The sequence below is a fragment of the Ipomoea nil genome, unplaced genomic scaffold (assembly GCF_001879475.1).
Source record: "Ipomoea nil cultivar Tokyo-kokei standard unplaced genomic scaffold, Asagao_1.1 scaffold1075, whole genome shotgun sequence".
Classification (NCBI taxonomy): Eukaryota; Viridiplantae; Streptophyta; class Magnoliopsida; order Solanales; family Convolvulaceae; genus Ipomoea; species Ipomoea nil.
The window spans coordinates 113,762-141,637 of record NW_017617503.1 but is presented as its reverse complement, the minus strand read 5'-3'; the positions used below and the strand labels follow the sequence as shown (position 1 = coordinate 141,637).

General features: G+C 29.4%; 2 protein-coding genes and 1 long non-coding RNA gene across 5 annotated transcripts; 1 reads left to right on the top strand and 2 right to left on the bottom strand.

The window, feature by feature from the left end:
* Positions 1 to 859: 859 nt before the first annotated feature.
* LOC109182982 lies at positions 860 to 10,443 on the bottom strand. Its single transcript, XR_002054469.1, has 3 exons — positions 10,320 to 10,443; positions 8,488 to 8,490; positions 860 to 870 (listed from the first exon to the last, which is right to left on the bottom strand). It is a non-coding gene; the product is annotated as an uncharacterized LOC109182982 (long non-coding RNA).
* LOC109182981 (ADP-ribosylation factor-like protein 2) lies at positions 8,124 to 26,464 on the top strand. Of its 3 annotated transcripts, none has more exons than XM_019333198.1 (6): positions 8,124 to 8,135; positions 21,716 to 21,812; positions 21,903 to 22,013; positions 22,527 to 22,689; positions 25,380 to 25,460; positions 26,097 to 26,464. In XM_019333198.1, the coding sequence occupies exons 2-6, from the start codon at positions 21,748 to 21,750 to the stop codon at positions 26,232 to 26,234; spliced, it is 558 nt and encodes a 185-aa protein (XP_019188743.1). In that variant the 5' UTR covers positions 8,124 to 8,135; positions 21,716 to 21,747; the 3' UTR covers positions 26,235 to 26,464. The 3 variants fall into 3 exon arrangements, with proteins under 3 accessions (XP_019188743.1, XP_019188744.1, XP_019188742.1); XM_019333199.1 differs by lacking the exon at positions 8,124 to 8,135 and adding an exon at positions 20,777 to 20,927 and having other exon boundaries at positions 21,729 to 21,812; XM_019333197.1 differs by lacking the exon at positions 8,124 to 8,135 and adding an exon at positions 20,777 to 20,927.
* Positions 19,649 to 20,913, bottom strand: LOC109182986 (transcription factor GTE7-like). The gene is made up of 2 exons (XM_019333202.1): positions 20,824 to 20,913; positions 19,649 to 20,209 (listed from the first exon to the last, which is right to left on the bottom strand). Exons 1-2 carry the CDS (start codon positions 20,911 to 20,913, stop codon positions 19,649 to 19,651), a joined length of 651 nt encoding a protein of 216 aa, XP_019188747.1.
* Positions 26,465 to 27,876: the final 1,412 nt, after the last annotated feature.

The following is a 27,876-nucleotide window of genomic DNA, read 5'->3' as shown; positions in this document are numbered from 1 at the left end:
AACATGACACAGCATTGGTACCTGAAAAATACTGTTACAAAACATTATAAAAAATAAATAATTAAAAACAATTTAAGCCATAGCATTAGAAAACATCCTAACTTAATCAGTCTAAATTAAATAAACAAATTAAAATAAAATTATACCGGGAAATTTAATATTCAAAAAAGTTAAGAGTAACACAATTCATCATTATTATGAAAGGCAATACTTTAAAGCATCATATATATATAATTCAACTATTTATTGAAAAAATCATACACATAGTTAACTATTGCAGAGCTAAAAGAAAAAAATTAACTATACTAAATTAGAGAATAAATTCATATACTACTTGAATACAATGTTCAGCTTAATAATCACATGGGAATATGATTACAAAAAGGGTATATCAACAGCTTAAAAAATCAATACAAATAACAACTAAATCATATTAAGATGACAGTAAACACCAAACAAATCATATTAAGCTTTTAATTTTAGTAAGTTGTCATAAATAGTCACGGGCCTGTTATATTTCTCAGGAAGAATTAACTATAACAACAGCTAATTAATAATAACAATTCTAAATGCCAAGCTATAAAAGGAACAACTACTCAAACAGTTCTAATCAAATAGCAGCAATAATCAATCCAAAATTTCAAATGAAAACAAAGTTAAATACAACTTTACTTTTATTTTCTTTTTACATCTATCAGTAGACATCATATGAATACAAAATCTACTTATTGAACAAATCACACAAAAAATACTTAGCTTTCTTCAAATGCCTCTTTGAAGCTACTCATTCTGCAAAAAGTAAAAACAAAACCAAAAAGAAACAGTTAGAAACATTTGCGGGTAAAGAGAATAAAGAAAAAATTCATACATCTACAACAATCAAGAAAAATAATCTCCATCCAAGTACGCCACCGTGAAATAAATTAGGCTACCAACGCATGCATTTCTAAATTTAAAGAAAAAAAATCATAGAGAGACGATTAAGTGAACCTACTGCTCATATCGTTTAATCTATTCAAAGATTATGTCATTCTTAGACTTAAAATTGAAAAAAAAAATCGTAAAGATAATCTACAAATGCTTGGCTAAATTAAACGAATTAGATAGATTTGATAGATGGATTATACTTACAATGATTATTATCCCAGCACTCGTCTTCACTATTAGTTTAGATTTACGATAGTATGGTTGCTAGATTTGTGATGCTTTGAGAGTGGTTGCATAAAAAATCTGGTACTAGAGAGAGAGAGAGAGAGCGACGATGAGGATGAGAGATGAGTAGAAGAGGATGTGATAAACTTCCAGATCCTTCATCTGATTTTTATTATATATATATATATATATATATATATATATATATATATATATATATATATATATATATATCATAAGCACGTATATATAGATTTTTCTATATATTTTATATCATAGGTACACTAGATTGTCTTTGAAGTTTAACATAAGACAATTTCCGTTAAGCTGTCATATGCAATGATCATAAATAAGAGTCAAGATAAACATTGTTGAAGGTTGGATTGCTACTAAAAGAAATCAGTATTTGTTCATGGTCAGTTATATCATATATGTGACTGCATCAAGAATAAGTAATCCAGACGATCTAAAAAATATTACTTTGTTGTGAATCATAAAATAATTATACTTCTACTACTATTGTAGTTTACAAATAAGTTTGTAATAATTTGTAATTTAATCTTTCTTTCAATAATATTTCCTTTTTTTTTTTTGTTTACAACAACAATTTATTTTTATTAAAATTGTATGTACTCCGTGCATTAGACTCAATAAAAGTTGGGTTCTATTTCTAATCTACTATAAAATATGTATTATAGTAAATTATATATTGGTTTGGTGATAGCCCTTTCGTAGTATCTTGATTTTTTTATTTTTTTTATTTTTTTTGCAGGAATCAAGCTATGTGAGTGCAGTTGAAGAGACCTAAAGAATATTTAAAAAAAAAAAAAAAAAAAAAAAAAAAAAAAAAAAAAAAAAAAAGGACAAGTTGTGCATCAAATTAGACCAAAACAATGAAGAAATCAAGATTTACCAGATAAAAGAACAGTCTTGGTTCAACAAGAACATGACAGTTAATAACACGAGATGTACCTTAGACTCGACAAACTGAATTCTAAGTCCAAAGTTCAGAGTACAAGAACTATGAAGGTTTTAGTTGATGTGGAACTTAACTTTGTAAGTAAAAGTTAAGTGAGGAGCATGTAGATTGTACCAGATTGTAGATATCTCAAGCTTATGGTTAATCAACTGATAAAACTAATTATATCAAACTGCTCCAAGTATGAATTAAACTTACATGTTATTTCGGTGGTATGTCAGTCTTATTGATTAACCACCATACAACACTACTTAAAACACAAAACAAAAGTTAACACTAAATTAAATGATCAGAATTGCAATTTAAACGGTCAGAAGAAAAAAACTTTGTGATTCAAAATTATAGTAAAAGAAGTAAATTAACTCTAATTTAATTAGTAGTAACTCTAATTTTATAATTTAATTATAAAATTGTAATTTTTATCGTCTCAAAATTTTTAGATTTTCATATATTATATTCTCTTCTTATTACCCTAAAAAAAATTATCTTCTTATTATATTATACATATTCTATATATTATATATATGGTCGTGTCAGGGATCAACGATTGGGTATCTGCCAGGGGAACCTACAAATACAACCACTTCGTTGTTCATGGGCGAGTTTGGGTTAATAAATTGCTTTGGTTATTTGGGCCTATCCTGAAACCAATTAATATATTATCATTGTTGGGCTAATTATGTTTAAATCTCATATTAGTTTATAATTTGTTATATTTATCTGAAGAATAAATATTTTCAATACATACTGTAAAATATTTTTATTTTAGGGAAAATGACACTTTTTCCCCCTGAGTTATATATCTATAGCATTTTTCCCCCTAAATGATTAAAGTGGCTGTTTTTCCCTCTGAAATGTTAATTGGACATATTTACCCTTAAACTAAATATTTAATTTATTTTTTTTCTCCAACAAATTATGACCATAATTTGGTTCAAACTAAACAAACACTATAGCAACCAAACCGAAATATTCCAATTACAATTTAGAATCGAAATTCGATATTTAGAGTTTGTTAAAATCGTGAACCGGAACGGTCGGTTCATGTTCCGAACTGAAGAAATAAAATACATTTATTGTTGAATTTAGACTATTTTAAAATAAAAAATATAATTTTAAAATAAAGACGGTTCAAAATCGCGAATCAGATCCGGAACCGCCGTTCACGGTTCAAGATTCAATTTTTTGATACATAATTTTAATAAATTGACATTTAAATATTGGGTTCTATATCTGAATTATAACCGTAAACTATTAATTCGATTGCTTTAGTATCCGGTTCAATTCAAACCGAACCGTGGTCATCCCTACGTATACGCAATAATTTGTTGGAGTAGTAAAATAAATAAAATGTTTACTTTAAGGGTATAAATGTCAATTTAATATATCAGGGGGAAAAAAGCACCACTTTTAGAATAATTGAGGGGGCTAATGTGCTTACCTAAATAATTGAGGGGGAAAAAATGCTATAACTATATAACTCAGGGGTAAAAAGTGCCATTTTCCCTTTATTTTATCAACATATCTATCATAAAATTTCATAATAATAGATTGCTTTAAGTTTTTGGGTTTCCTTTTTTTACAAAAGAAATATCAAATTATGTAATTACAGAATAAATTAAGTTTTTGGTTTATATATTATTTTATTTTGGGTTTGCAGAAAATGTTGAAAATTTAACGGTCGCAAAAAATAATAATGCTATTGGGAAAGAAAATCAAACTAATTCATCTACGGGATGCATGCAAATGTTATCTTCTAATACAACCTTTTTGTAACATTGGATGTTATTTGTAGTTAAACACGATTCTTTTGAGTATACATCTAAGTAGCCATAACATGGAATATATGACAAGCCAAAATAAATGTAGAAAGTTTGTATTAGGAAATATTGATCACTCATTGAGGTTGTGCAATGGTACAATGATGATCATTTCAAAGTTTGGCTGATCATGTTTTAGAAGCTCAAATACTGTGCGGATCAAGTGTTGGTACAAAGGTATTAATTTCAAGGATGTCCTAAACACCTTCTGATCCAATATTGCCTTTTAAGTTCCAAATAAAACAATTTCCCCTAATATTGTCATATGCCATGACAATAAATAAAAGCTAGGGTCAAACACTATCCAACGTGGGTTTGTTTTTGAAGAGGCCGGGATTTAATCATTGTCAAATGTATGTAGCAGTGTCAAGAGTTAGTAATTCTAAGGGATTAAAAGTACTTATTTGTGAAGAAAATGTACAATATAAAAATACGGCTACAAATGTCGTATATAAAGAAGTATTCAATAATGTCTAATAAAATTCAAATTTTGTGTTGTTTTTTAAAATTATAATACTATATATTCTATTAATTATATTTATGGCCGTGCATCGCACGGGTGCAAATACTAGTTAGTACACTATTTTACTCTTATTAAATTAAAATAATAATTTAGTAGCTACAACAAAAAATAATACATATGCATTTCTTTAATTTAGAATTATGTGTCTACAATGTCTTTATTCAAAAAAAAATTATTCATTATCAATAAATTAAATAAGAGAAATAATTTCATTAGTTATATTGTCTTTATTTTTCTTCAATATAAAAATTCTTTACATTCAAATTCATCAATTGATTATATTCGCTACATTGTCCCTACAATGTCTTTATTAAAAAAAATTATTCATTATCAATAAATTAATTAAGAGAATTAATTTTATTAGTTATATTGTCTTTATTTTTCTCCAATGTAAAAATTCTTTACATTTAAATTCATCAATTGGTTATATTCACTACATTGTCTATTATATTTTTTGTGCACTATTTAATTAAAAATATCAAAGTTATAATACAAAATAATGCTATATATTTATTTACCAAGTATTTTATTAATACCATGAAAAAATTTTAAAAAAATATAATTAATAAAGCCAATCATATTAACTAATTTGATATATTTGTTGACAAAGAGAGTATTCAAATCACAGAACAAATTGAAGTGAGAACTATCTCGCAATGTCCTTGTTTGACAATCAGCAGTTAGCGGTTAGCGTTAGCGGATTTGACCAATGAATTATATCAACGGTTGGTAAAAAGATATTTGAAAAAATCAGTTGTTTAGATTAACATCTAAAATGACCTAAGGGAATACATATATTTAATAATAATAATAATAATAATAATAATAATAATAATAATAATAATAATAATAATAATAATAATAATAATAATAATAATAATTGTTTTTAAAAATAAAAAAAATAAAAAAATACGTAGTATAATTAAGCCAATTATATTAACAACTTGGGGGATTTATTGACAAAAAAAAGTATTCAAATCATACAACAAATTGAAGTGGAAAACTACCTCACAATGTCCTTGTTTGCCAATCAGTAGTTAGCTCTTCAATATTAGTATATATTTAATATTTTATGCCCTAATTTTTATTTGCTCTCCCTTATGTCCCATATTTGGTTTCAACTATACCTATACAATTATTTTATTGATAATTGTAATCAATCTTGACTATATTATCTTGTATTTGTAAACTTAAAATTACCTATTTAAATACGCAAATTCAACATTCAATTATCTATGCATGAACATTCCAATATAATCTTGCTTTGATATACTTTAAAATACTTATTTAAAAAAAAAAAAAAAAAAAAAAAAGAACATTGGGCATTATCCCACTCGCGCAATGCGCGTAAAAAACTAGTTTTCTATTATAAGTAACAAACATTTGTCAACATTACTTTAAGGAAAAATGTAATCCTTTTGATGAAAAATATAATTTATATATATATATATATATATATATATATATATATATATATATATATATATTTGGTTAGAAATGCTTAAAAATTGGAGTTATTTCGACGTCCTCCTAGTTTAGTTTGTATCGTCTGTTGAAAATTAATATCTTACGTTGATTGAAAGTTGTATGGAGGAATGTTTTGGTGCCATCATTTATAACTGGCCATGTGAAGGGTCGACCATTCAATTCTAATTTAATTGGCTAACTAACTAACTCTCTATCTGTCGCCAAACACTTTGTGCTCAAATAACACATCTGTAACTCTCCTACTTCAATAGTGGTTATTGACTCCTTGAACTGCATTAGTTAAAGAAAGTATAGAATATATACTACATTGTAATAGAGTCAATAATATTAAAAAAAAAAAAAAAAAAAAAAAAAAAAAAAAACTCTCTATCTGCTGATCTCATCTCAAATATTTTTTCCATTGCTATAATTTAATTGATAATGGTAATATATTTACAAACTATTTACGTACAAATGGTTCTACTGTACAGACCCCCAAACCATACGTACTCCCTAAATTTTACTCCCTGATGTAGCAGATATTGATAAACTACTTTTTCCTACGTGAATCTCAATACAAGTGTCTACATCAAAATTTTATATGTGAGAATATAAAATGGAGTACATGTAGTATTTTTCCGTACAAATTGTTGTACGACATGTGATGTGCTACATTATTCTCATACATATTAATGATTGTTCCATCCATCATTCACTACTTCACTTTCTTATCTACTATACTAATAAGAGCCCAAGAGAGTTAGACCTATAATTGGTAGAAAAAATGGCGGTCACAGATTTTAATCAAATGAATGGTTCATATTGATTAAAAGATTGATCAGATTTAAATTTTACACTAAATTTCCTAAAATACCCACACATCGTTACTAATTCCGTTAAAATTTTAAGAATTGTCGTTAGTTCATCGTTAACTTACTCATTGATTTCAATAAAAATTAAAAAAAAAAAAGATCTTAGGTTCGAATCTCATCCCAATCAAAGTTGGCATAATTAGTACTCTATTTTACTCTTATTAAATTATATAAATAATAATTTAGTAGTTACAACAAAAAATAATACATATGCATTTCTTTAATTTAGAATTATGTGTCCACAATGCCTTTATTCAAAAAAAAAAAATTATTCATTATCAATAAATTAAATAAGAGAAATAATTTTATTAGTTATATTGTCTTTATTTTTCTTCAATATAAAAATTCTTTATATTCAAATTTATTAATTGATTATATTCGCTACATTGTCCTTACAATGTCTTTATTCAGTGAAAAAAAATTATTAATTATCAATAAATTAATTAAAAGAAATATTTTCATTAGTTAAATTGTCTTTATTTTTCTCAAATGTAAAAATTTTTACATTCAAATTCATCAATTGATTATATTCACTACATTATCTATTATGTTTTTTGTGCACTATTTTTCTAATTAAATATCAAAGTTATAATACAAAATAATGCTATATATTTATTTACCAATTATTTTATTAATACCATGAAAAAATTAAAAAAAAATATATAATTAATAAAGCCAACCATATTAACTACTTTGAGAGATTTTGTGACAAAGAAAGTATTCAAATCATACAACAAATTGAAGTGAGAACTACCTCGCAATGTCCTTGTTTGACAATCAGCAATTAGCGGATTTGACCAGCGAATTTATTTAATTATTAACATTGGGTAGAAAAAATGACCGCCAAATTATTAAATCAAATGAATGGTTCATATTGTTCAGGTTATAATTTTTTTTCTTTTAAAATTTTCTAATTTATCCTTAATTATATGATTATCCATTTAACTTTTCTGTTAATTCACCGTTAGTCTAATTCTAATATTAAAGTCTAATATAGAATTATAACTACACCATTAATCTAATTCTAATATTAAAGTATTAATAGAACTTAACCACAAATCCTAAAGTCGGAATCTCCTCAAACAATATTAGTATATATTTAATATTTTATGCCCTAATTTTTATGTGTTCTCCTTTACGTCCCGTATTTGGTTTCAACTATACCTATACAATTATTTTATTGACAATTATAATCAATCTTGATTATATTATCTTGCATTTGTAAACTGAGAATTACCTATTTAACCCGCACGGGCTTAGCTCAATGGTTTAGTGGGTAGTATTTGGGAGAAGAGACCAACGTTTGAACCTCAGCGGCAGTAGTGCGAGAATTATGTCCAAAGTGGGCAGATTCCTTGTGCGTATCAGCATTTGGCCCTGTCTACTGAACCATTGAGTCACCGTCATTTACAACTTCCCACAATGCTCTGTCGGGCCGGAGTGTAGGGGCCCTTGGGGTTGAGGACTCAACCTTTGGGAGAAGAATTACCTATTTAAATACGCAAATTCAATCTTCAATTATCTATGCATGAACAATTTCAATATAATCCTGCCTTAATATATTTTAAAGTACTTATTTAAAAAAAAAAAGTATTGGACATTATCCCAATCGCGCAATGCGCGTAAAAAACTAGTACTTTTTTTTTTTTTTGAATGGTACAATTATACGCGTACAAACTTTTTTTTTTTTTAATTTACTTTTTTTTTTCTAGCTTCCATGCATCTACGAATCTAGCCTAAAAACTAAATAACCTTATATTTAACGACATTTCAATAATTTTGTTAATAGAGAAAAAAAATAAAATACCACAATAATACTAAGATCAAAAGATCAGAGAATGTTCTAAAAATAGACTACCACCTATAAATTTAGGATTAAAAATACTTGGGATAAGGATTAAAAATACTTTCTTTAATTTCCTGTGTCAATAATGTGATGATCTCCATGTGTCAAAATGTTCGGGCAGTGATCGGTACATGATTGTATATCCATTTGAGCACTATTCCATATATAATTTGTAATCATGCATTATATTAAGAAGTCAATGATGGATAATTGTTAAACAAATAATTCTCTTGTCATTGCACCTCCAATTAACGTATTGTGGTTCCTAGCAGCAAGATTACAGGCTGGGATTGGGCTATGAAATATAAATTAAAATGATATACGTACGTACCCTTCATTATGTTATATGTACCTTTGCCGGCCTCCCAAGTGTTATATTCCAGTCGGCCGCAGAAACTAATTAATAATGAAATGTCTGGACATATTTGTGTAAAGAGGATTGTTATATACTAAGTGGCTTGTGGTTCACACTGATTTGGTTTTTTATGTGGAAGGTCTAGTATTCAAGTCTTAGTGTATGCGAATATTGTGTATATATGTGAGTGTCCCCTTCCTTTGTAAAAAAAAAAAAAAAAAAAAAAAAAAAAAAAAAAAAAGGGATTGCTTTATATATATAGAAAAAATAATGTAAAAGCTTATAATTGTAGTAATGTATTTTTGGATATATTCATTTGAATGATATGTTATAAATATATACGGAGTAATTTTTATATTTATTTTGAATTATAATATATGTGAAATTTCAATATCTGATATCCGGACCAAACTTGTATTATGATTAATTAAAATATTCGAACCAATAATCTATTGAGTTCAATCAAAATATAAAACTTGATATAAAGTTCAACTTTTTTTTTTTTTGTTGTTGATAATGTGAATAATGTCTAACTTTAAACGTAAACAAATAAGTTATGTTTAAATAAGTAATGCAAGTATAAAAGATCGAAGATGGTTATTATAAGTAAAAGTTGATGATAATGAATGTAACCATAGTAATAAATGCATATATAAGGGTGTGTTTGGTTGGCAGGTTTAGCACTCTGGTATGGGTATGAAAGTGATTGTTATTGTTTGGTTGACTGGTTTTTAAAACACTACTATGGGTTTGGAATACCCATTAATGGAAAAACCTATTCCCTTATTTTAGAAGGGTTTCATCCCATTATTCATCCTTAGCCTAATCATTCCCATTCCACCCTACTACCAAACATGCAAAATACTTTTACCAAAATCCATTACCATTACCAAGTATTTGACACCCATTCCGATTCCGATTCCCATGTACGAACCAAACACACCCTAAGTAGATAATTAAGGTCGGGTGAGAATGTGGTTATAGTGACATATAGACAAATGGATGATAGATAATTTTATTTTTCAATTAGAAAACAGTTTTTAAAAGTTTTCCAGTTTTCTAAATGAATAACTGTGCAAGTAAACATGGTTTTTGTTTTCTATTCTTCCAGTATCCAGTTTTCTAGAAAACAAGATAAATTTTTCAGTTAATAAACAAACCACCTGGTTATAAAAAATAAATAAATAAATAAATAAAAAAACACATGATTTTCAACCTGAGAAACGTTCGTAACAAATTTCACTCTATTTACCTACATACATGATAGATCTTAGGGTGTGTTTGGTCAATCGTTATACCGTGCACCTAGGGGTGACCACGGTTCCGGTTCAAACCGGAACCGTAACCGGAACCGTCACTGTGCTAACCGGAACCGAACCGGAACCGTCCGTACGGTTCCGGTTCCGGTTCTTAACCGGAACCTATAAGGTTCCGGTTAAGGTTCCTATAATATTGGAACCGGTTCCGGTTCCAAACCGAAAAAATAAAAAAAAAATGCAAAATTATTAAATTTTGCATTTTTAAAATTATTAAATTTTTTTTTAGTTTAAGTGAAATAAATTACTTAATTTTGCTATGAATAAATTAATATAAAGACCTTATGGGAGTAGTGACCAGAGAGTATTGAAACTGATAAAGGTAATTCTTAGTCTATTAATGTTTAGAAAAATAAAGGAAACAAATGACAATGAAAAATTTATTGTCTTTTGTTTCCTTTGTTATCCTAATCATTAATGGCCTAAGAATTGCCTTTATTAGTTTCAATGCTCTCTGGTCGCTATTCTCATAAGGTCTTTGTATTAAAACATAGCAAAGTTAAACATTTTATTTCACTTAAACTTACAAGTTACAACTGTCATCTTTAAAAAAAAAAAAAAATTTACTCAAACTCAAGGCCTAACAATACTTAAAAACTTACAATTTACAAAAAAAAAAAAAAAAAAAAATACCGGTTCCGGAACCGGAACCTTAATATAAGGTTCCGGTTCCGGTTTGACCAAATACGGAACCGGAACCGCCGGTTCCGAACCGGAACCGGAACCGTGGTCATGTCTACGTGCACCAGGGCGCACATAGCACTGTGCGCTCTGCGCCTCCCAACACGACGTCGTTTTGTTAAGTTGTTAGAAAAAAAAATTTCCTGTTTCAAATGCACATAAACTCATAACAGAATACACATAAACTCATAACAGAATACACATAAACTCATAACAGAATACACATAGTCTAACATAATACATAATACACATAAACTCATAACACAATACACATAAACTTTTAACTGAATACACATAATGAGTTTGGTTAACATAATACACATAAACTCTTAACTGAATACACATAAACTCATAACACAATACACATAAAATTTTAACTGAAAACACATAATGAGGTTTGGTCTGTTCGGATGGACGGAGTGATGTCAGTATGACGTCAGCATGAAACGCGCGCGTTTTGTGCCTGGGCGCATATTGCTATGTGCACCGTGGTGCACGATATAAATTGCCGTGTTTGGTTCGCACATGGGAATCGGAATCGGAATGGGTATCAAGTACTTGGTAATGGTAATGGATTTTGGTAGAAGTATTTAGCATGTTTGGTAGTAGGGTGGAATGAGAATGATTACTAATAGTAGTGCTTGAAAAGGAATAATGGAATGAAACTCTTATTTTATTGGAGCAAATTATGTTGTGCCTCCGTATGCACCATGGATGCAAAAACGACGTCGTTTTGTATCAAAACGCGCGTCCTTTAAAAAAATAAATCAGTTTCGATTCCCAGCAACAACATTATGTTGTTCATTTTTTTGTTCATTCATTCTGAATTTTTAGTTATGAAATTATGGATGTGTAGGTATGCCATTCTGGATTTATAGTTATGAAATTATGGATGTGTAATTATGCATGGTGTAGTTATGCAATTCTGAATTTTATAGTTATGAAGTTATGGATGTATAGTTATGCAATTCTGGATGTAAGTTATGGATGTGTAGTTATGCAATTCTGGATTTATAGTTATGAATTATGGATGTGTAGTTATGTAATTCTGATGTATAGTTATGAAATTATGGATGTGTAGTTATACATGTAATTCTGAATATTTTTTTTTTAGTTAGACGTCAAAACGACGTCGTTTTTGTATCTGTATGCACCATGCATGGTGCATACGGATGCACAGCATAAAGATTGTTTTATTGGGGTATGAATTTTTCAATTAATGGGGTATTCAAAACACATAGTTGTGTTTTAAAAACCTATTAATTAACCAAACAATAACAATCACTTTCATACCCATTCATGTGAGCAAAACCCATCAACCAAACACACCCTAGATCCTTCCATTATTGCCAAAAATATTTGATTAATAGCACATTTTAGAGACAAATACATTACAAATTATTCATAATTACCTAGACATCTTTTAAATTATACGGAGTACTTACTAACAAATAAAGTTGAATCACTTAAAAATGAATTAATTTGTATTCATTTGCTATTAAGTTCAATTGATTTTTAACTTACTGCTATCATGTCCAATTTAATTCTCTTTAATTATATTATTAGTGTGGTAAATAAATAACTTGTGGATATTACTAGACAACTTTTTTTTTAATGATTATACATTTTCATGCGTAATGACTTATAAGTTTATTGAAACTTGATATGTTGGGAATAATTGTTTGTAGATTTTGATGATGCTAAGCATATTTGTATTAGTATTTGTAGACCCCTTAAAGTCTTAAACTCTTCTGTTGTAAATCGCACTTCACTTCCGTTTCGTGTCAGAAACTATCCAGACGAAAGGATGTCAACATAAGAATTCTAATCGCAAGAAGAAAGCACAATGAGTGCATTCGGAAGAAGCTCGGTCAAAAGAAATAATCAACTTGGAAGAAATTGGACAACATTATTGGAATTTTTAGCAAAAAATAGTATTTAATTGACTATTTTGTGGTACAAATATGTGCAGGGTCCACTTCTGATTTTGGTCCGGTCAAAGTGGATTTGAGGTCTTCATATGGAGATGAAGAAATTGATATATTATACGCTAAAAGCGGATATTGGTGAATGAGAAATTGATTCTCAAACTAGATCCATTTGATTTGGAAAATGAAGGTGGAAAGGCTTGGAAGAAGCACTTGCCCCACATTGGTGTGGAAGTGGATTTACATCACTATATATACAATACCCTTTTAGATGGAGTTTGAATTGTATAACTTAGAGGTTCTCTTTTGTGCGCTCAACACTTTCGTTGCTCTAATTCTTCCCCGGGCTCATCATTTTGTTCAATCCTTTGGTTTCGTATGTACCATTTTGCGATCAAGATTATTTTGGCAAATGGAATGTATCAATCTAGAAGGAGTTCATATGAGGAAGGAGAAAGAGATGTTAGACACATGCCAAATTGACTATCTGACACCTACTAGTCTACATACAAGAAAAATGTTTTTTGAGACAAAGTGCGTTTAATTATACACTGATATGGAAACAGTCTTTACCCTATGGTTCATAGTAGCGCAAATCAAGGATACGACAACAACTTTTTGAAAATTGTGGTAGCTTATGGGCTACTACCACTTTGAATGGCAATAGACAAATTTGATTTTTGAGTAGGCGTGCAACCATCTTATCTATAAAAAGAAGACCCCTTAAGAGATAACCGTATAAAATAGTTGGTCGATTGAATATTGGAGATAAAACTCTTTAAAATTTTATCATGTATTCTAAGATAAATGAATCATTTTAATTCTAATGTCCGGCCAACTAGCTTGTTGGTTTCGAAAGAGGTAAAAAGTCTAGAACTATACGAATTTCTGTGAAAATATGAGTTGTTTTTTAAAGTGAGGGATTTACATGGATGTAGAACAAATAGTGAAAAATTCACAAAATTAATAATTTGAAAGTGATATCAATTTAAAAAAAAAAAAAAAAAAAAAAAAAAAAAAAAAAAAAAAAACTAGAGAAATTTGCACGGATAAGGATGGCTTACCCCCTCCTGAACTTCCTCTCCCATCATTTCCTTCCTAATGTAATTTTCAATCATTGGGTGCTTAGGGCATCCCCAATAAGGGGATTGTTCACATTGTTTTAGGAAAAATTGTTTATATGGATGAAAAAGAATAAAGTGAGAGAAGATTTGGGGTGCTTATGTTAATATGAAAATTTTGTCAGGTTGTGGACCCCAGCTGAAGAAAGAGACAGACGGTGGTTTTGGTTTTGAGTTCTACTACATAGACTCCCAAAATTTTACTCCTTCATTTATACTCTCTGAGGTGACAAATCAGGATTGATTATTTTCATCATGTGGGTCCGCAGAAAAATGTCTACATCAAGAGCATTTGAGAGGGAGTACAAGTTAGAAGTTTAAAATGGGAGTACACCCCAAGTATTTTCTTTTGGTTTTTGCTTCTTACAATGTCACTTTTTACTTTTTTAATTTACTTTTTCTTATTTTGTTTTGGTTTTTATGTTTTATTTTTACTAGTATTTGCACCCGTGCGATGCACGGAATGAATTTGTTAAGAATATATGAATTTATATATAATTATTTAAATTAGAACATCAAATATTATATAGTGCACTTAAAGATATGGTTTAGATCGTTTATATATTTTAATGACATCATTTTTTGAATTTGTGCAAATAATTGCTCAAATTAATAGCTAATGTCTAGATGTACGCATGCGGTGCTATAACTTTAAAAATTTTATTTATCATTGTTTAGTATTTTCATAAATTAGGCAAATGTGCTCGTACTCTAACAGCTCAGTTATAGAAATGAATTGCTATCCTTATTCATTTGTATGGAAGATATATTTTTTTGTCTAGATATATAACAATTTTTTTCATTTAAAAAAAAAAACTTAATATCACCGATTATATTTACACATTATTGAAACCACTTTCTAGACGACATTGTTAGTGGCAACACAATCTTGTTCATCTTCATCTAGAGCTAACACCTTCAATCCAACATGACGGGTTACTTGGGTGAAAATATATAATGGTAGAATCTCAATTAGTTATCCTTTTATATTTTTTCAATTAGAATATCAAATGCAGTGATATTTTTACATAATTTTCGTTCCATTTTTAATTGATGATGTAAATATTATTATTGAAATATTTCCATTCTTTACTTTTACTATTTTTTAAAATATGCATTTACTATTGATAATGTAGAATATTATTATTGAAATATTTCCCTCCAATTTTTAATTTTCATTCCATTTTTTAATTAAAATGCAATAATCTGACCATTTTTTTCTTGTTTTTTAGTCAATTATGGATCATTTTTTATTTGCAGTCAATTATTAATATTCATTTCCTCTTATAATTTCAGTCAATTTGTAATATTAGATTCATTTTCAGTCAATATTTCTTTTTTATTTTTAGTCAATTAGTCAATTAGAATATAGATGCAATGATATTTTTACCTAATATTTTCGTTTCATTTTTAATTTTCATTGACTATTTATAAATAGTTATGCTGTGAAACCGTGTCCACATTGCAAGGTGGACACAATTCTATTTTCATAATTACTGAACTATATGTTCATAATTATAAAACTATATATTCATAATCTCTGAACTTCATATTCATAATTATTGAAATCTATATTCACAATTACAAAACTCTATGTTCATAATTATTGAACTATATGTTCATAATTATAAAATTATATATTCATAATTTGTGAACTTCATATTCACAATTATTGAATCTCTATATTCATAATTACATAACTATAAGTTCATAATTATGTTCACAACACTATATTCATAATTATAGAACTATATGTTCATAATTTTTGAACTATATATTCATAATTATGAACAATTTTGGAACCGTGTCTACCTTGCAAGGTGGACACGGTTCCACAGCATAATTTATCAGGTCAATAATACTAAAAAAATAATAATAATAATAATAATAATAATAATAATAATAATAATAATAAGAGCCTTTGGACTTCTCAATACTTACCCACAGTGATGGTCAAACAATTGTGTTTGTAAGAGAAGTAATATATAGAGGAGCTCAAGAGCTCCTCTTTCCAAACTTTTTCAATATGGGATCAAAATGACCCAACATCATTTACAAAGGGAGCCCGTGGTTCCCTTTTGTCTTATTATTATTATTTTTAATTTTAATTTTATTTTGTATATTGTTTTGTTTGGATTATTATTATTATTATTATTATTATTATTATTATTATTATTATTATTATTATTATTGATAAATCCTGTCAAAATTTTAACAAATTCGTCATTTTAACATTTTAAGCTTAATCATAACAACAAAAATTTTATATAATACTCAGAAATTTGCTCCAAACTACTAATAATTAATACAACACATACATTTTGGGTTAATTTTTACCAATAACTATTACCAATAATATTACCAATTAATAGATTTTGAATAAAGTTATAACTATTACCAATAATATTATCAATTATATTATATTATATAATATAATACCATATATAATATTACCAATTAATAGATTTTATTTAATTTCCATTTGACATTTACTTACGAAATAAGTTTTGAATCTCTATATTCAAAATTACATAATTATATGTTCATAATTATGCTCACAACACTATGTTCATAATTATAAATTAAAACTATATGTTCATAATTGTTGAACTATATATTCATAATTATGAACAATTTTGGAATCGTGTCTACCTTGCAAGGTTGACACAATTTCACAGCTTAATTTATCGGGTCAATAGTACTAAAAAAAAAAAAAAACTTTGGACTTCTCAATACTTGCCCACATTGATGGGCAATCAATTATGTTTGTAAAAGGAGCATTGCTCCTCTTATATAGAGGAGCTCAAGAGCTCATTTTCTAAACATTTTCAATGTGGGATCAAATGATCCAACATCATTTACAGAGGGGGGTCCGTGGCACCCTTTTGTCTTCTTCTTATTTAATTTAGTTTTAATTTTATTTTGTATATCGTTTTGTTTCGATTATTATTATTATTATTATTATTATTATTATTATTATTATTATTATTATTATTATTATTATTATTATTATTTGATTGTTGATAAATTCGCCAAAATTTTAACCAATTCGTCAAATTATATAGTAACTCAGTAATTTGCTCCAAATGGCTAAAAATTAATACAACACATACATTTTGTGTTAATCTTTCACAACCCACATTAATAATAAATAAATAAATAATAAATAAATAAAAACTAAAATAAGAAGACAAAGTTGAAGCTTCTTAAATAAGAACCTTTTTGACATCTCAATACTTGCCCACATTGATGGGCAAGAAATTATGTTTGTAAGGGGATCATTGCTCCTCTTATATAGAAGAACTCTCTCTTTTCAAACATTTTCAATGTGGGATAAAAATGATCTCAAAATCATTTACAAAGGAAGTCCGTGACTCCCCTTTGTCTTTTTTTGTTTTTTTTTTTTTTTTGTTTTTTAATTTTAATTTTAATTTTATTTTGTATATAATTTTGTTTGGATGATTATTATTATTATTGTTGTTGTTGTTGTTATTGTAATTTGATTATTTGGAAAATTCGTCAAAATTTTAAGAAATTCGTTTGTTTAACATTTTATATTTTATCGAAACACCAAAAATATTATTTAATAACTTAACAATTTGCTCGAAACTGCTAAAAAAAAAAAAACAAATATACATTTTTGGTTAATCTTTCCCAAACTCCCTAATAAATTTAAAAAAATAATTAAGAATCCATTATGATAAGTTTTTTAAATAAGAGCCATTTGACACGTTAGGTTTTAATAGGTTCTGGAACCATGTCCACCTTGCAAGGTGGACACAGTTCTATGTTCATAAATACTGAACTATAAGTTCACTATTATAAAGCTATATATTCATAATCTTTGAACTTCATATTCATAATTATTGAACTCTATATTCATAATTACAAAACTCTATGTTCATAGTTCTTGAATTATATGTTCATAATTATAAAGATATATATTCATAATTTGTAAACTTCATATTCACAATTATTGAATCTCTATATTCATAATTATATAACTATGTGTTCATAATTATTTTCACAACACTATGTTCATAATTATAGAACTATATATTCATAATTTTTGAACTATATATTGATTATTATTATGACCTATTTTTGAACCATGTCTACCTTGCAAGGTGGACACAATTCCACAGCATAATTTGTCGGGTCAATAGTTGTACTATAAAAAGCCTTTGGACTTTTCAATACTTGCCCACATTGATGTGCAAGCAATTGTATGATTGTAAGAGGAGCATTGCACCTCTTATATAGAGGAGATCAAGAGCTCCTCTTTCCAAACATTTTCAACGTGGGATCAAAATGATCCCACATCATTTACTAAGGGGAGCCACCTTTGTCTCTTTTTTTTTTTTTTTTTTTTTTTTTTTTTTTAATTTTAATTTTATTTTGTATATAGTTTTGATTGGATTATTATTATTATTATTATTATTATTATTGTTGTTGTTGTTGTTGTTGTTGTTGTTGTAGTAGTAGTTGTTGTTGTTATTGTTATTGTTATTATTTTAATTTTATTTTATACTTGAACAATAATATTTCTATTATACTTGAACAATAATATTATCAATTATATTATATTATAGAATATAATATCATATATAATATTACCAATTAATAGATTTTATTTAATTTCTATTTGACAATTACTTACCAAATAAGTTTTACTACAAAAGTTTTGGGGGGAAAATTTGTTAGGAGAATTTTACTTATATATATAGATATAGATATAGATTGAGTTAATTACCAATTTGATCCCTCGACTATGAGGATTTCACCAATTTAGTCTTCGACTATCAAAATTTCTCAATTTGATCCTCGACTATGTTATTTTACCCGATTTGGTCATCAGTGTTAATTCCCGGTCAAACTTAAAGGGCAATTTGGAAATTTTAAAAAAAGTATCTTCTTCTCAAACAACAATTGAATTTTACTGTGCCCAAATCCATGGGCCTCTTAACAATCTGGAGATAATCATGAAGACGAGTCGTTATGCTGTGGGCTCGTGCCCAGCGTGCATCATGGGCACGGTAATGGTGCCGTCAGGCACCATTATCTTCTTCTTCTTCTTCTTCTTCTTTTTTTTTTTTTTTAAATTTAATTTCAGACCGCTTCGTTATAAGAGTATATATTCACAGCTTTGTGTTCATAATTTCATAACTGTACATTCATAATTCCATAACTGTACATTCATAATTCCGTAACTGTACATTCATAATTCAATAACTGTAAATTCATAATTTTCGAAGCTCTATGTTCATAATTGTAAATTCATAATGTCAGAGTTCTATGTTCATAATTTCATAACTGTACATTCATAATTTCATAACTGTACAATCATAATTCCATAACTGTACAATCATAATTCCATAACTGTACATTCATAATTCCATAATTGTACATTCATAATTCCATACTGTATATTCATAATTCCATACCGAACATTCATAATTTTCGAAGCTCTATGTTCATAATTGTAAGTTCATAATTCCATAACTGTACATTCATAATGTCATAACTGTATATCCATAATTTCATAATGAATATGCCGTTAACGCCGTTTCTAACAAATTTTTTTTTTTTTAGTTAAGACAGCGTCGTTTTAGCATAATTTGCCCATGAAGACCCAAGGCGACTGCATCTATGGGCGTATTGAAAATCCAACCATTTTTATGCTTCATCAGCTTCAACAAAATTTGCCTACAATCCTTCATCATATTCTCCAGACCGATTCCATTGATCCCTCCTCTGCCAACAACACCAACACTCTTAACATTATCAACACCATTACAAAACTTTTCCGGATCTTTATTGGATCCAAAGGACATCGGCCACTTATTTGCCGATAATTTCTTCGATTTCCCGTGAGATCTTGGGTTATTGACGGTGGTACTGAAGTGACCGGACTCGATTCGATCCTTCAGGTTACGGATCTGTTCAAGCTCCGATACTGGCCGTTTCTGAAGCTCATTGAGCTCGCTTTTCGTGTACGACGTGACGTTGTAGGTCAAATAACCTCCGAAATTGAGGCCATTCGATTTGATAGGCCGTTGATTGAACGAATACGCATCATCTGAGGCGGCCTGCGTGACGACCGGCGAATCGTCGTTAGGTTGGTCTTTCGCCGTTTGATGGAAGTGTTTCTATTTTTTCTTGGGGTTAGACCTAGGGTTAGGATTAGGGTTCAGATGTGGATGAGAATAAGGGATTTTCCCCATGAATTCACCGCCGACATCACCGGATTGGGCCCAACTCGATTCATTCCGGCTAGCTAAGACGGCAGATGCCGGAATCACCTAAAGGGCAATCCTCGGCTCAAACAAACGACTTAAACTTTGAGAAGAAATATTTTTTTAAAATTCCCAAATTGCCCTTGACCGGAAATTAACACTGGGGATCAAATAGTCGGGGACTAAATTGAAAAATTTTGATAGTCAAGGATCAAATTGGTGAAATCCTCATAATCGAGGGACCAAATTGGTAATTGACTCATATAGATTTCTTTCTATTTTCTTTTTCCTAATTATACCTACAAAAACTACACCAAAACTTCCACTATTAATGATGCCCTAAATTACCTAATCCAATTTTACCTAATTCACCGCTAATTAAAAAAAAAAAAAAGTTTAAGAACCAATTAATTAATGCTATATCACGAAGTATTGACAAATTCACAAATCTTTTGGCATCTCAAAATTTGAATATCTACTCTCCAGCCTTTCGTGCCCTGCCTCAATCAACACTGCGCTCATCTTGCAGTGTTCATTTCTGTAGCTGCTATTTCTCTGGTCCTCAGCAAATCACCAGTGTCACTAGACGAACGAGAAGCCATCAATTTGTCAGCCATCTTCGCAGCCACAAGTGAGTACAAATTCTTTTCGAATTTTTTTTAATAGAATTGTAGGTGTCGCATGAAGGCGCAGGAAGAATCAAATAAAATTCTTGATGCTGTCGACTTATAAAGGATTGCTGATTTCGGATAAAAATGATAAAAAAGATTGAGATTTGGATTAAAGATGAAATTAAACCTAGATTGAAATTGAAGGGCTTTAGGGTGAGAAGTAATCATCAAAGTGTGTGATTAGAGCTATAGATTAATAATAGCATTGTAATTGTAATGTAATGAAAACAGAAGATTATCTATTGTATTGATGTACTTTGAAGATACTATTTCTCAAGGTGATAGTATAATCTCTTCTGTGCAATGGAAATTGGAAACACTATTGACTGCACTATTGAGTAGTTTAAACACGGAATATTTTCCCATTAGAATAGCATTTGCAAAGATATATGGCATACTTTGATTTATATGTATGTATGTTTTAAGTACATGTTCTATTCAATTACAGCTTAATCTGGATTAGATTTATATGATAATTTATTTCCTTGCTATGAGCCTACTAGTTAGCATAACACAGAGTAAAACTCTTCATGTATTGTTATCTTTGATTTCTCTGTATCTCTTTTCTCTTGCTTTTTATATGGGCTGGTGAATTAACTATGGGGCTAGAATACTAGATGCTGTGCCATTTGGGCTGTTTCTTTTTCTTTCTTTTTAGCTCTTTCAAGTTCTATCATGTTTATGTTATGTTCTAATAAAGGTGCTGTCTGTCTTCTCCTACTTTCTTTACATATTTTTCTTGTTTTAGCATCATCTTTTAGTAACTAGGAGGTCAAGAGAATGGGACTTCTTAGCATCATCCGAAAGATCAAGAAGAAAGAAAAAGAAATGCGCATTCTTATGGTGTAAGTTAACAATCCAATACTTTTTCCTCGTGTCTCAGAAGTTCTATTTTTGGTTCTTCCTGAAAACTTGTTGCTAATGTTTTTATTCAGGGGACTTGACAACTCAGGCAAGACAACCATAGTTTTGAAAATAAATGGTGAAGACACCAGTGTTATCAGTCCGACACTCGGCTTCAACATCAAAACCATTGCATATCAGAAGTATGGTTTCTGCTTTTGTTTTCCCCTTATCTGTAGTTATTGACTTTTGCATAACTTGTTCTCCAAGTGGTCCAAGATGCATATCCCTTATACGGAGGATTAATTTCTCTGATATTAAGTGGCTGAGCCATTATCTTTACTGAGGATTCAACAGAATTCCTTCCAAGCTTTTGAATTGGGGGATTTGAGGGGGGCACTGTTATCTTAATTAGTATTTTCTTGGTTGTATTATGGTCCTTATTGTATCCTTTCCCACGTGACTTACATAGGTTGTTTTGTTAGTTTACTGACTAATTCAGGTTTTGTGTCTACTAAGGCATTATTTGCTATACATAGCAATTTTATTGTTTTTACTTAAGAGATGAAAAAACTTTCCTTTGTACAACGAACATTTTTTAAAAACTTTTTTAAGCGTAAGATTTTGGTTTTATTTATCAACTGTTGAAACAATGATTTCTTCTTATCTTGTTGGTAGTATTTCTCTGAACTTTTATACGAATTGACTGTTGGCAGATATACACTAAATATATGGGATGTTGGGGGCCAAAAAACCATAAGGTCCTACTGGAGGAACTACTTTGAACAAACTGACGGTTTGGTGTGGGTTGTGGATAGTTCTGATCTTAGAAGGCTAGATGACTGCAGATATGAATTGCATAATCTTTTGAAAGAAGAGGTATACTTGGAGCTATCAATTTCTGCCTTGTGCAGTTGTGCATGCATGCGCGCACACACACACTAATAGTTGCAATCTATAACAATATATATGGTCTGCTTTTTGTTTTACTCTCCTCTCTTCTTCATTTTTCCTTTGGAATGTCCGGTTTCACCCTAAATTTGAGCTGTGTTTGTTTTTATAGATATAATGGACTCCTTTCAGTGTGAGGGTTTCATGCTATATTGTTCCAGGGAAAAATTTCCATGCATGCATTTTGGCCTGCCACTAAGAAAGAACTTAAATACTTCATATGTCTTCTAGTTTAACCCTTTCTACTTGACTTGGACAGCATAATGCATGATATATATTCCTATACACTGACACTCTCATTATGGCTTATTAGCCAGTAATTGTTGCATTGCACTGGATTTTTTTATTTATTTTTAATTATTAAACTGAAATAATCATTTATTTATTTCTGAATCTTTTGACAATTGAACACATTTAGTGTTATGACTATAAACTTAACTGGATTGCACATAGTACTGTAGTGATGGCTTGTACATACAAAATAAAAGAATTGGAATAAAATGGCATCATTATGGAAGTAAACAATGTCACATGACGGGCTCTTTAGCAGTGTATATATAGCCTCTTTTTAACATTCAAGCTTTAAGTTGGGTAATATAACTCAATTCTTGATACAATTCCACTCAAACTTGACTTTTCTCAATTTCACTTTGCTCTCTCTCTCTCTCTACTCTCAATAATTTCATAGCTATGTATCTATTCAAATTTTGTAAACATGCCAAGGTTGTTATAAATTGGTTTCAGAGCTAGCATAGATCAGGCAGTGCTAAGATATGAACTATGCCCAAGGCTTGCTTGAATTCATTAAAGGCATTCTGAGCTTCTTTGGTCTATAAAATTAGTCCTTTTACATATTATATAGAGGTCTGTGTATCAGTCTGAACCACCTATTCTCAAATATTCTATAGTATCATTCCAGCCTCATAAATGCTCACGTAGACTTCACAATCTGGAGTTTAGGCCAAATTCTGACTGCTTCTATCTTGGATGGGTTAGCGGAGAGCCGGAGATCCCTTCTCCTATGATGATGTGGCCTAGGTATTCCATGTGATCTTGAAGAAAGCAACTTACTTCTTTGGCAACTACCTCCAAAAACCTCTTTCCCATCCACTAAAGGAGGAGGGTTTTCAAGGTTACCTGAACTGAGATTCTGAGCATGTGAACTCTGTTAGTCCTGGTCATTTCTGGCTAGAGTTGGAGTAGCCATGAAAAGTGGTAGTTGTTGTTGAGAGTTCCACTAGTTGGACTTGGTTTTCACCCACTATTGCATCTAGCTTCTACACTTGATTTTCTCCTTAATTTCCCAGTAATTATGGGTGTGCAAACTTCGGTTAACCGTTTTTAACTGAAATAATTTGGTTCAGTTAATGGTTAGAGGTTTTGTAAAATTTCGGTTAATGGTTAATTCGGTTCGAAACTATCGGTTAACCGAATTGACCAATGGTTAACCAAAATTTCTAATAAATAAATAAATATATAATATAAAATCCCTAAAACTAAAATGAAATCCCTATGGACTATGGATGTTTGGACTTTGGATTTTGGATTGGAGTTACCTATTTATTATTATAGGTATTGAAATAATTGGATTTATTATTATAGGTTTTATTTTAAGGATATAAACTTTAGCTAAAAAAACTTCGGTTAACCGAAAAAAACTTCGGTTTGGTTAATTTGGTAATACAAAGTTTGGTTCGCTTAACGGTTGAAGCTTTAACAATTTCAGTTAAGACGGTTCGGTTAACCGAACGATGAACCGATTGCACACCCCTACTTCAGATTAGCAACTATATTGATCTGAACAAGCTTTGGATTCCAAGAATGAACTGCTTTGATAATTGTTGAGTTTATTCCACCTTTGATCTTTCAACTATAATGATATTTTCACTTTTGGTCATCAACTTTGATTCATTCCACTTTTGATTGTTGATTTTTAAAATGTTTAAATTTTAGTCCTAAATACTAAAAAATGCCCTTTGTTACCAAACCTCACCCTACTACATCTAAGGGTATTTTGGACTGAAAGTTCAGAACTAAAAGTGAAAGAAACTCATTACAATTTGTAATCACAACTTTGGCTCATTTACCAAATTCAAACAGGGATTTAGCTAAAAAGATGAAGGTTGAGAGAGAGGAGCAAAGTAGTTCAGAAAAGTTGTTGTGAAATTGTATTGTGAATTGAGTTCTATTACAACTTAAACAACTAAAACAGCTACAAGAGGCCTTCTATCCATTGGTAAATTATTCTAGATCTTTTGCAAGTCTTCCTGATGCTTCAATCGTCATTGTAGCTTCTCAGTTGTTCAGCTTTCAACAGAGGTGGCAATCTCATAGTTCCATTGAACTTCTGGTCTTCTCTTCAAGTTTAACTTTTCAAGTTAAATAAATGACCTTAATTCTTATCCCCTAGCCTGGCTTGACAAATATCAAGTTACTTTCTAACTCAGTAAAAAAGTAACTCTTGTTATGATCTTTGATCATCGAGGATTATTAAAGGCTATTATGATGATTATGGATTTATGGCTGGACTTGAACTCATAAGAAATACAAAAGCTGAATAAATGATATTATGTATCTATTACCTGTTACTGCTTTTGACTTGTTCTATTCCTTGGCAGAGGCTATCTGGAGCATCATTACTGATTTTTGCAAATAAGCAAGACATACAAGGTTCTCTTTGTCCCGACGAAATAGCTAAGGTAAGGATGCTGCCCAATATGTGTGTTTTAATTCCAGAAGGAATTTGATAATGTAAATAGACTTTCATTATCAAACGGATTTTGGCAATCTGAGAACTCATCTTATTATAAGACTCCGTGCATGGGTGTGCTTGAAAATAGTTTATAGTACATTTATGATGGGCAACATGATAACATACAAGTTAAATCTTCAATGCGCCTAATATATATATTCTACTGTCTTCTGCCTGAAATGAACAGCCCATTATATTTTAAAACTCCAGTCCTGTTTTCCTAGGAGTTCTATAGTAGTTCTAAGTCGCCTGTTTTCCCTGTTTAACTTCATTTGCCACATTCCATCAAATGAGAATACAATAGAAAGCAAATGATGCGGTACGTAGGTAAAATTATATGCTTTCTTATAGCCTTTGTGAGAATTGATTTTCTTAACTTGGTTAAATCTTCTTTCTTAAGATCCCTAGTGCTCTAAAAAGCCCCTGAATTCAAGAGTTTCATTCTCTCAGTTGGTTATACATGGATACTTTTCCATTATTATCGTTCTAATTTTATATCCATTCCAGTAGCATCGTTTCTGCAAAGATCATACTCAGAACGTGGTAATGGATTAGATTGTGAAGTGTTGTGTTCATGATGCAGGTGCTTAATCTGGATGCTATGGATAAAACCCGGCACTGGAAAATTGTGGGATGTAGTGCATATACCGGAGAAGGGCTCCTCGAGGGATTTGATTGGTTAGTACAGGACGTTGCCTCTCGGATCTATATGCTTGATTAAAATGAATCTTTCATATTAGGCAATTTGTCATCATACTGTGTGATTTTAGAGTATAGTTTTCTCACATCCAGTGGCTTGTTTGTTATAATTTGCTTAGTGCCTTTTTTCTTCTGCTCTTTAATCTTGTGTACACCATGCATAATTGAAACTGAGGCAACTGCATTGCTCATTTATGAGGTTTACAGCATAGCTATGTATTTCATAGGTTTGCTCTTTTGTTCTTTCTTTAATAAGTTTTTGGGAAAGTTTATTTTTCAAATTTGAGCAAAAATAGATCTTACCTTATTTGGTTGATTGAGAACTTATTCTAATTGGAAATCAATTCCTAGCTTCAAATTTGATTAGATTACTATTTTTTTTTTTTTTTTAAAGAAGGTATAAATTAGATTAGATTATAAAAAGAAGAATAAAACTAAATCCAAAACAATTATTCTAACTGCAATAGTAATTCTTAGGGTAGGCAATTCGGTTTGGTCTTACGGAACTGAACTAGTAATATATCGAAAAATTGAATGGTTTGTAATTTTTGTAAATTGAACGGTTTGATTAAAAATCAAATTGAACTGAGTGATTTGGTAAAACTGAATTGAACAGAATACTATTTGATTTTTTAATAATAATAATAATTATTATTATTATTATAATTATAATTATAATTATAATAATAAGAGTACATTTAAGTCCTTTGATGCTTGGCCTGCCGTTCAATTCTTATTTTTAAGTTTTTTATTTGATTTTTTATGGCTTGTTTTTTACTTTGTACTTTTGTTGTTTGTCGCAATTGTTCTTTACTTCACAATTATATTTAACGTGAGTTATTCTTACAATATTCAGTATTTTTTTTTAAAATCATGTTTCTATGAAATTAATATGCTTTAACATTATTCTAATTTGATTTCCAGTGTATTGGAATTATTTTCTAGTACTATACTATATTTATAGTGCACTAGAAAATAATATTCCAGTGCACTAGCAATAACAGATTGTATCCAAAAATTAACTATACAGATGATAAGCCAACTGAAGAGTCGGTTGTACAAAAAAGTCATGTTTGGTAATTAGTAGTGTGTTTGAACTTTGGATTGTTATTTTGTTATAGAGTTTTTTTCCAAAATGGTCCCTCGACTATGGCTTATTCTCAATTTTGCATTTCGACTTTTAATTGCACCCAATGTGGTCACTTGACTTTTAAAAATTCTCCCAAATTGGTCCTCCGTTAGAAATTTCATCTATTGAGTGTTAAAATGAAGGGCATTTTTGTCCATTCACCTATTATATGCCTAATATACTCTGAAAAATAGTCGAGGGATCATTTTGGGAATAGTCGAGGGATCATTTTGAGAAAAACTCATTTATTTATTTCCATTTTTTAACACTATCAAATTAGAATTTCTATACATTTTTTTTCTTACAAATATAAATAGTTAAAATCCACAATCAAATTTCAAATTAAAATTTTAAACGTTCTCTACCATTTTTTTCCTTTTGTCTAAACGTACAAATTTTTCCCCTATCCCTATCAAGTTTTACAATAAATTTCGTAACATTCATAAATAATCATATATATATATATATATATATATATATATATATATATATATATATATATATATATATATATATATAATCATATTAAAACTTC

Coding starts and splice junctions, on each gene's coding strand:
- LOC109182986 (XM_019333202.1), bottom strand. CDS start 20,913: ATGGCTGACAAATTGATGGCTTCTCGTTCGTCTAGTGACACTGGTGAT. Junction 20,210..20,823: donor CAGCTACAGAAATGAACACT/GCAAGATGAGCG, acceptor AAGAAAAAATAG/AAACACTTCCATCAAACGGC.
- LOC109182981 (XM_019333198.1), top strand. CDS start 21,748: ATGGGACTTCTTAGCATCATCCGAAAGATCAAGAAGAAAGAAAAAGAA. Junction 21,813..21,902: donor GAAATGCGCATTCTTATGGT/GTAAGTTAACAA, acceptor GTTTTTATTCAG/GGGACTTGACAACTCAGGCA. Junction 22,014..22,526: donor AAAACCATTGCATATCAGAA/GTATGGTTTCTG, acceptor GACTGTTGGCAG/ATATACACTAAATATATGGG.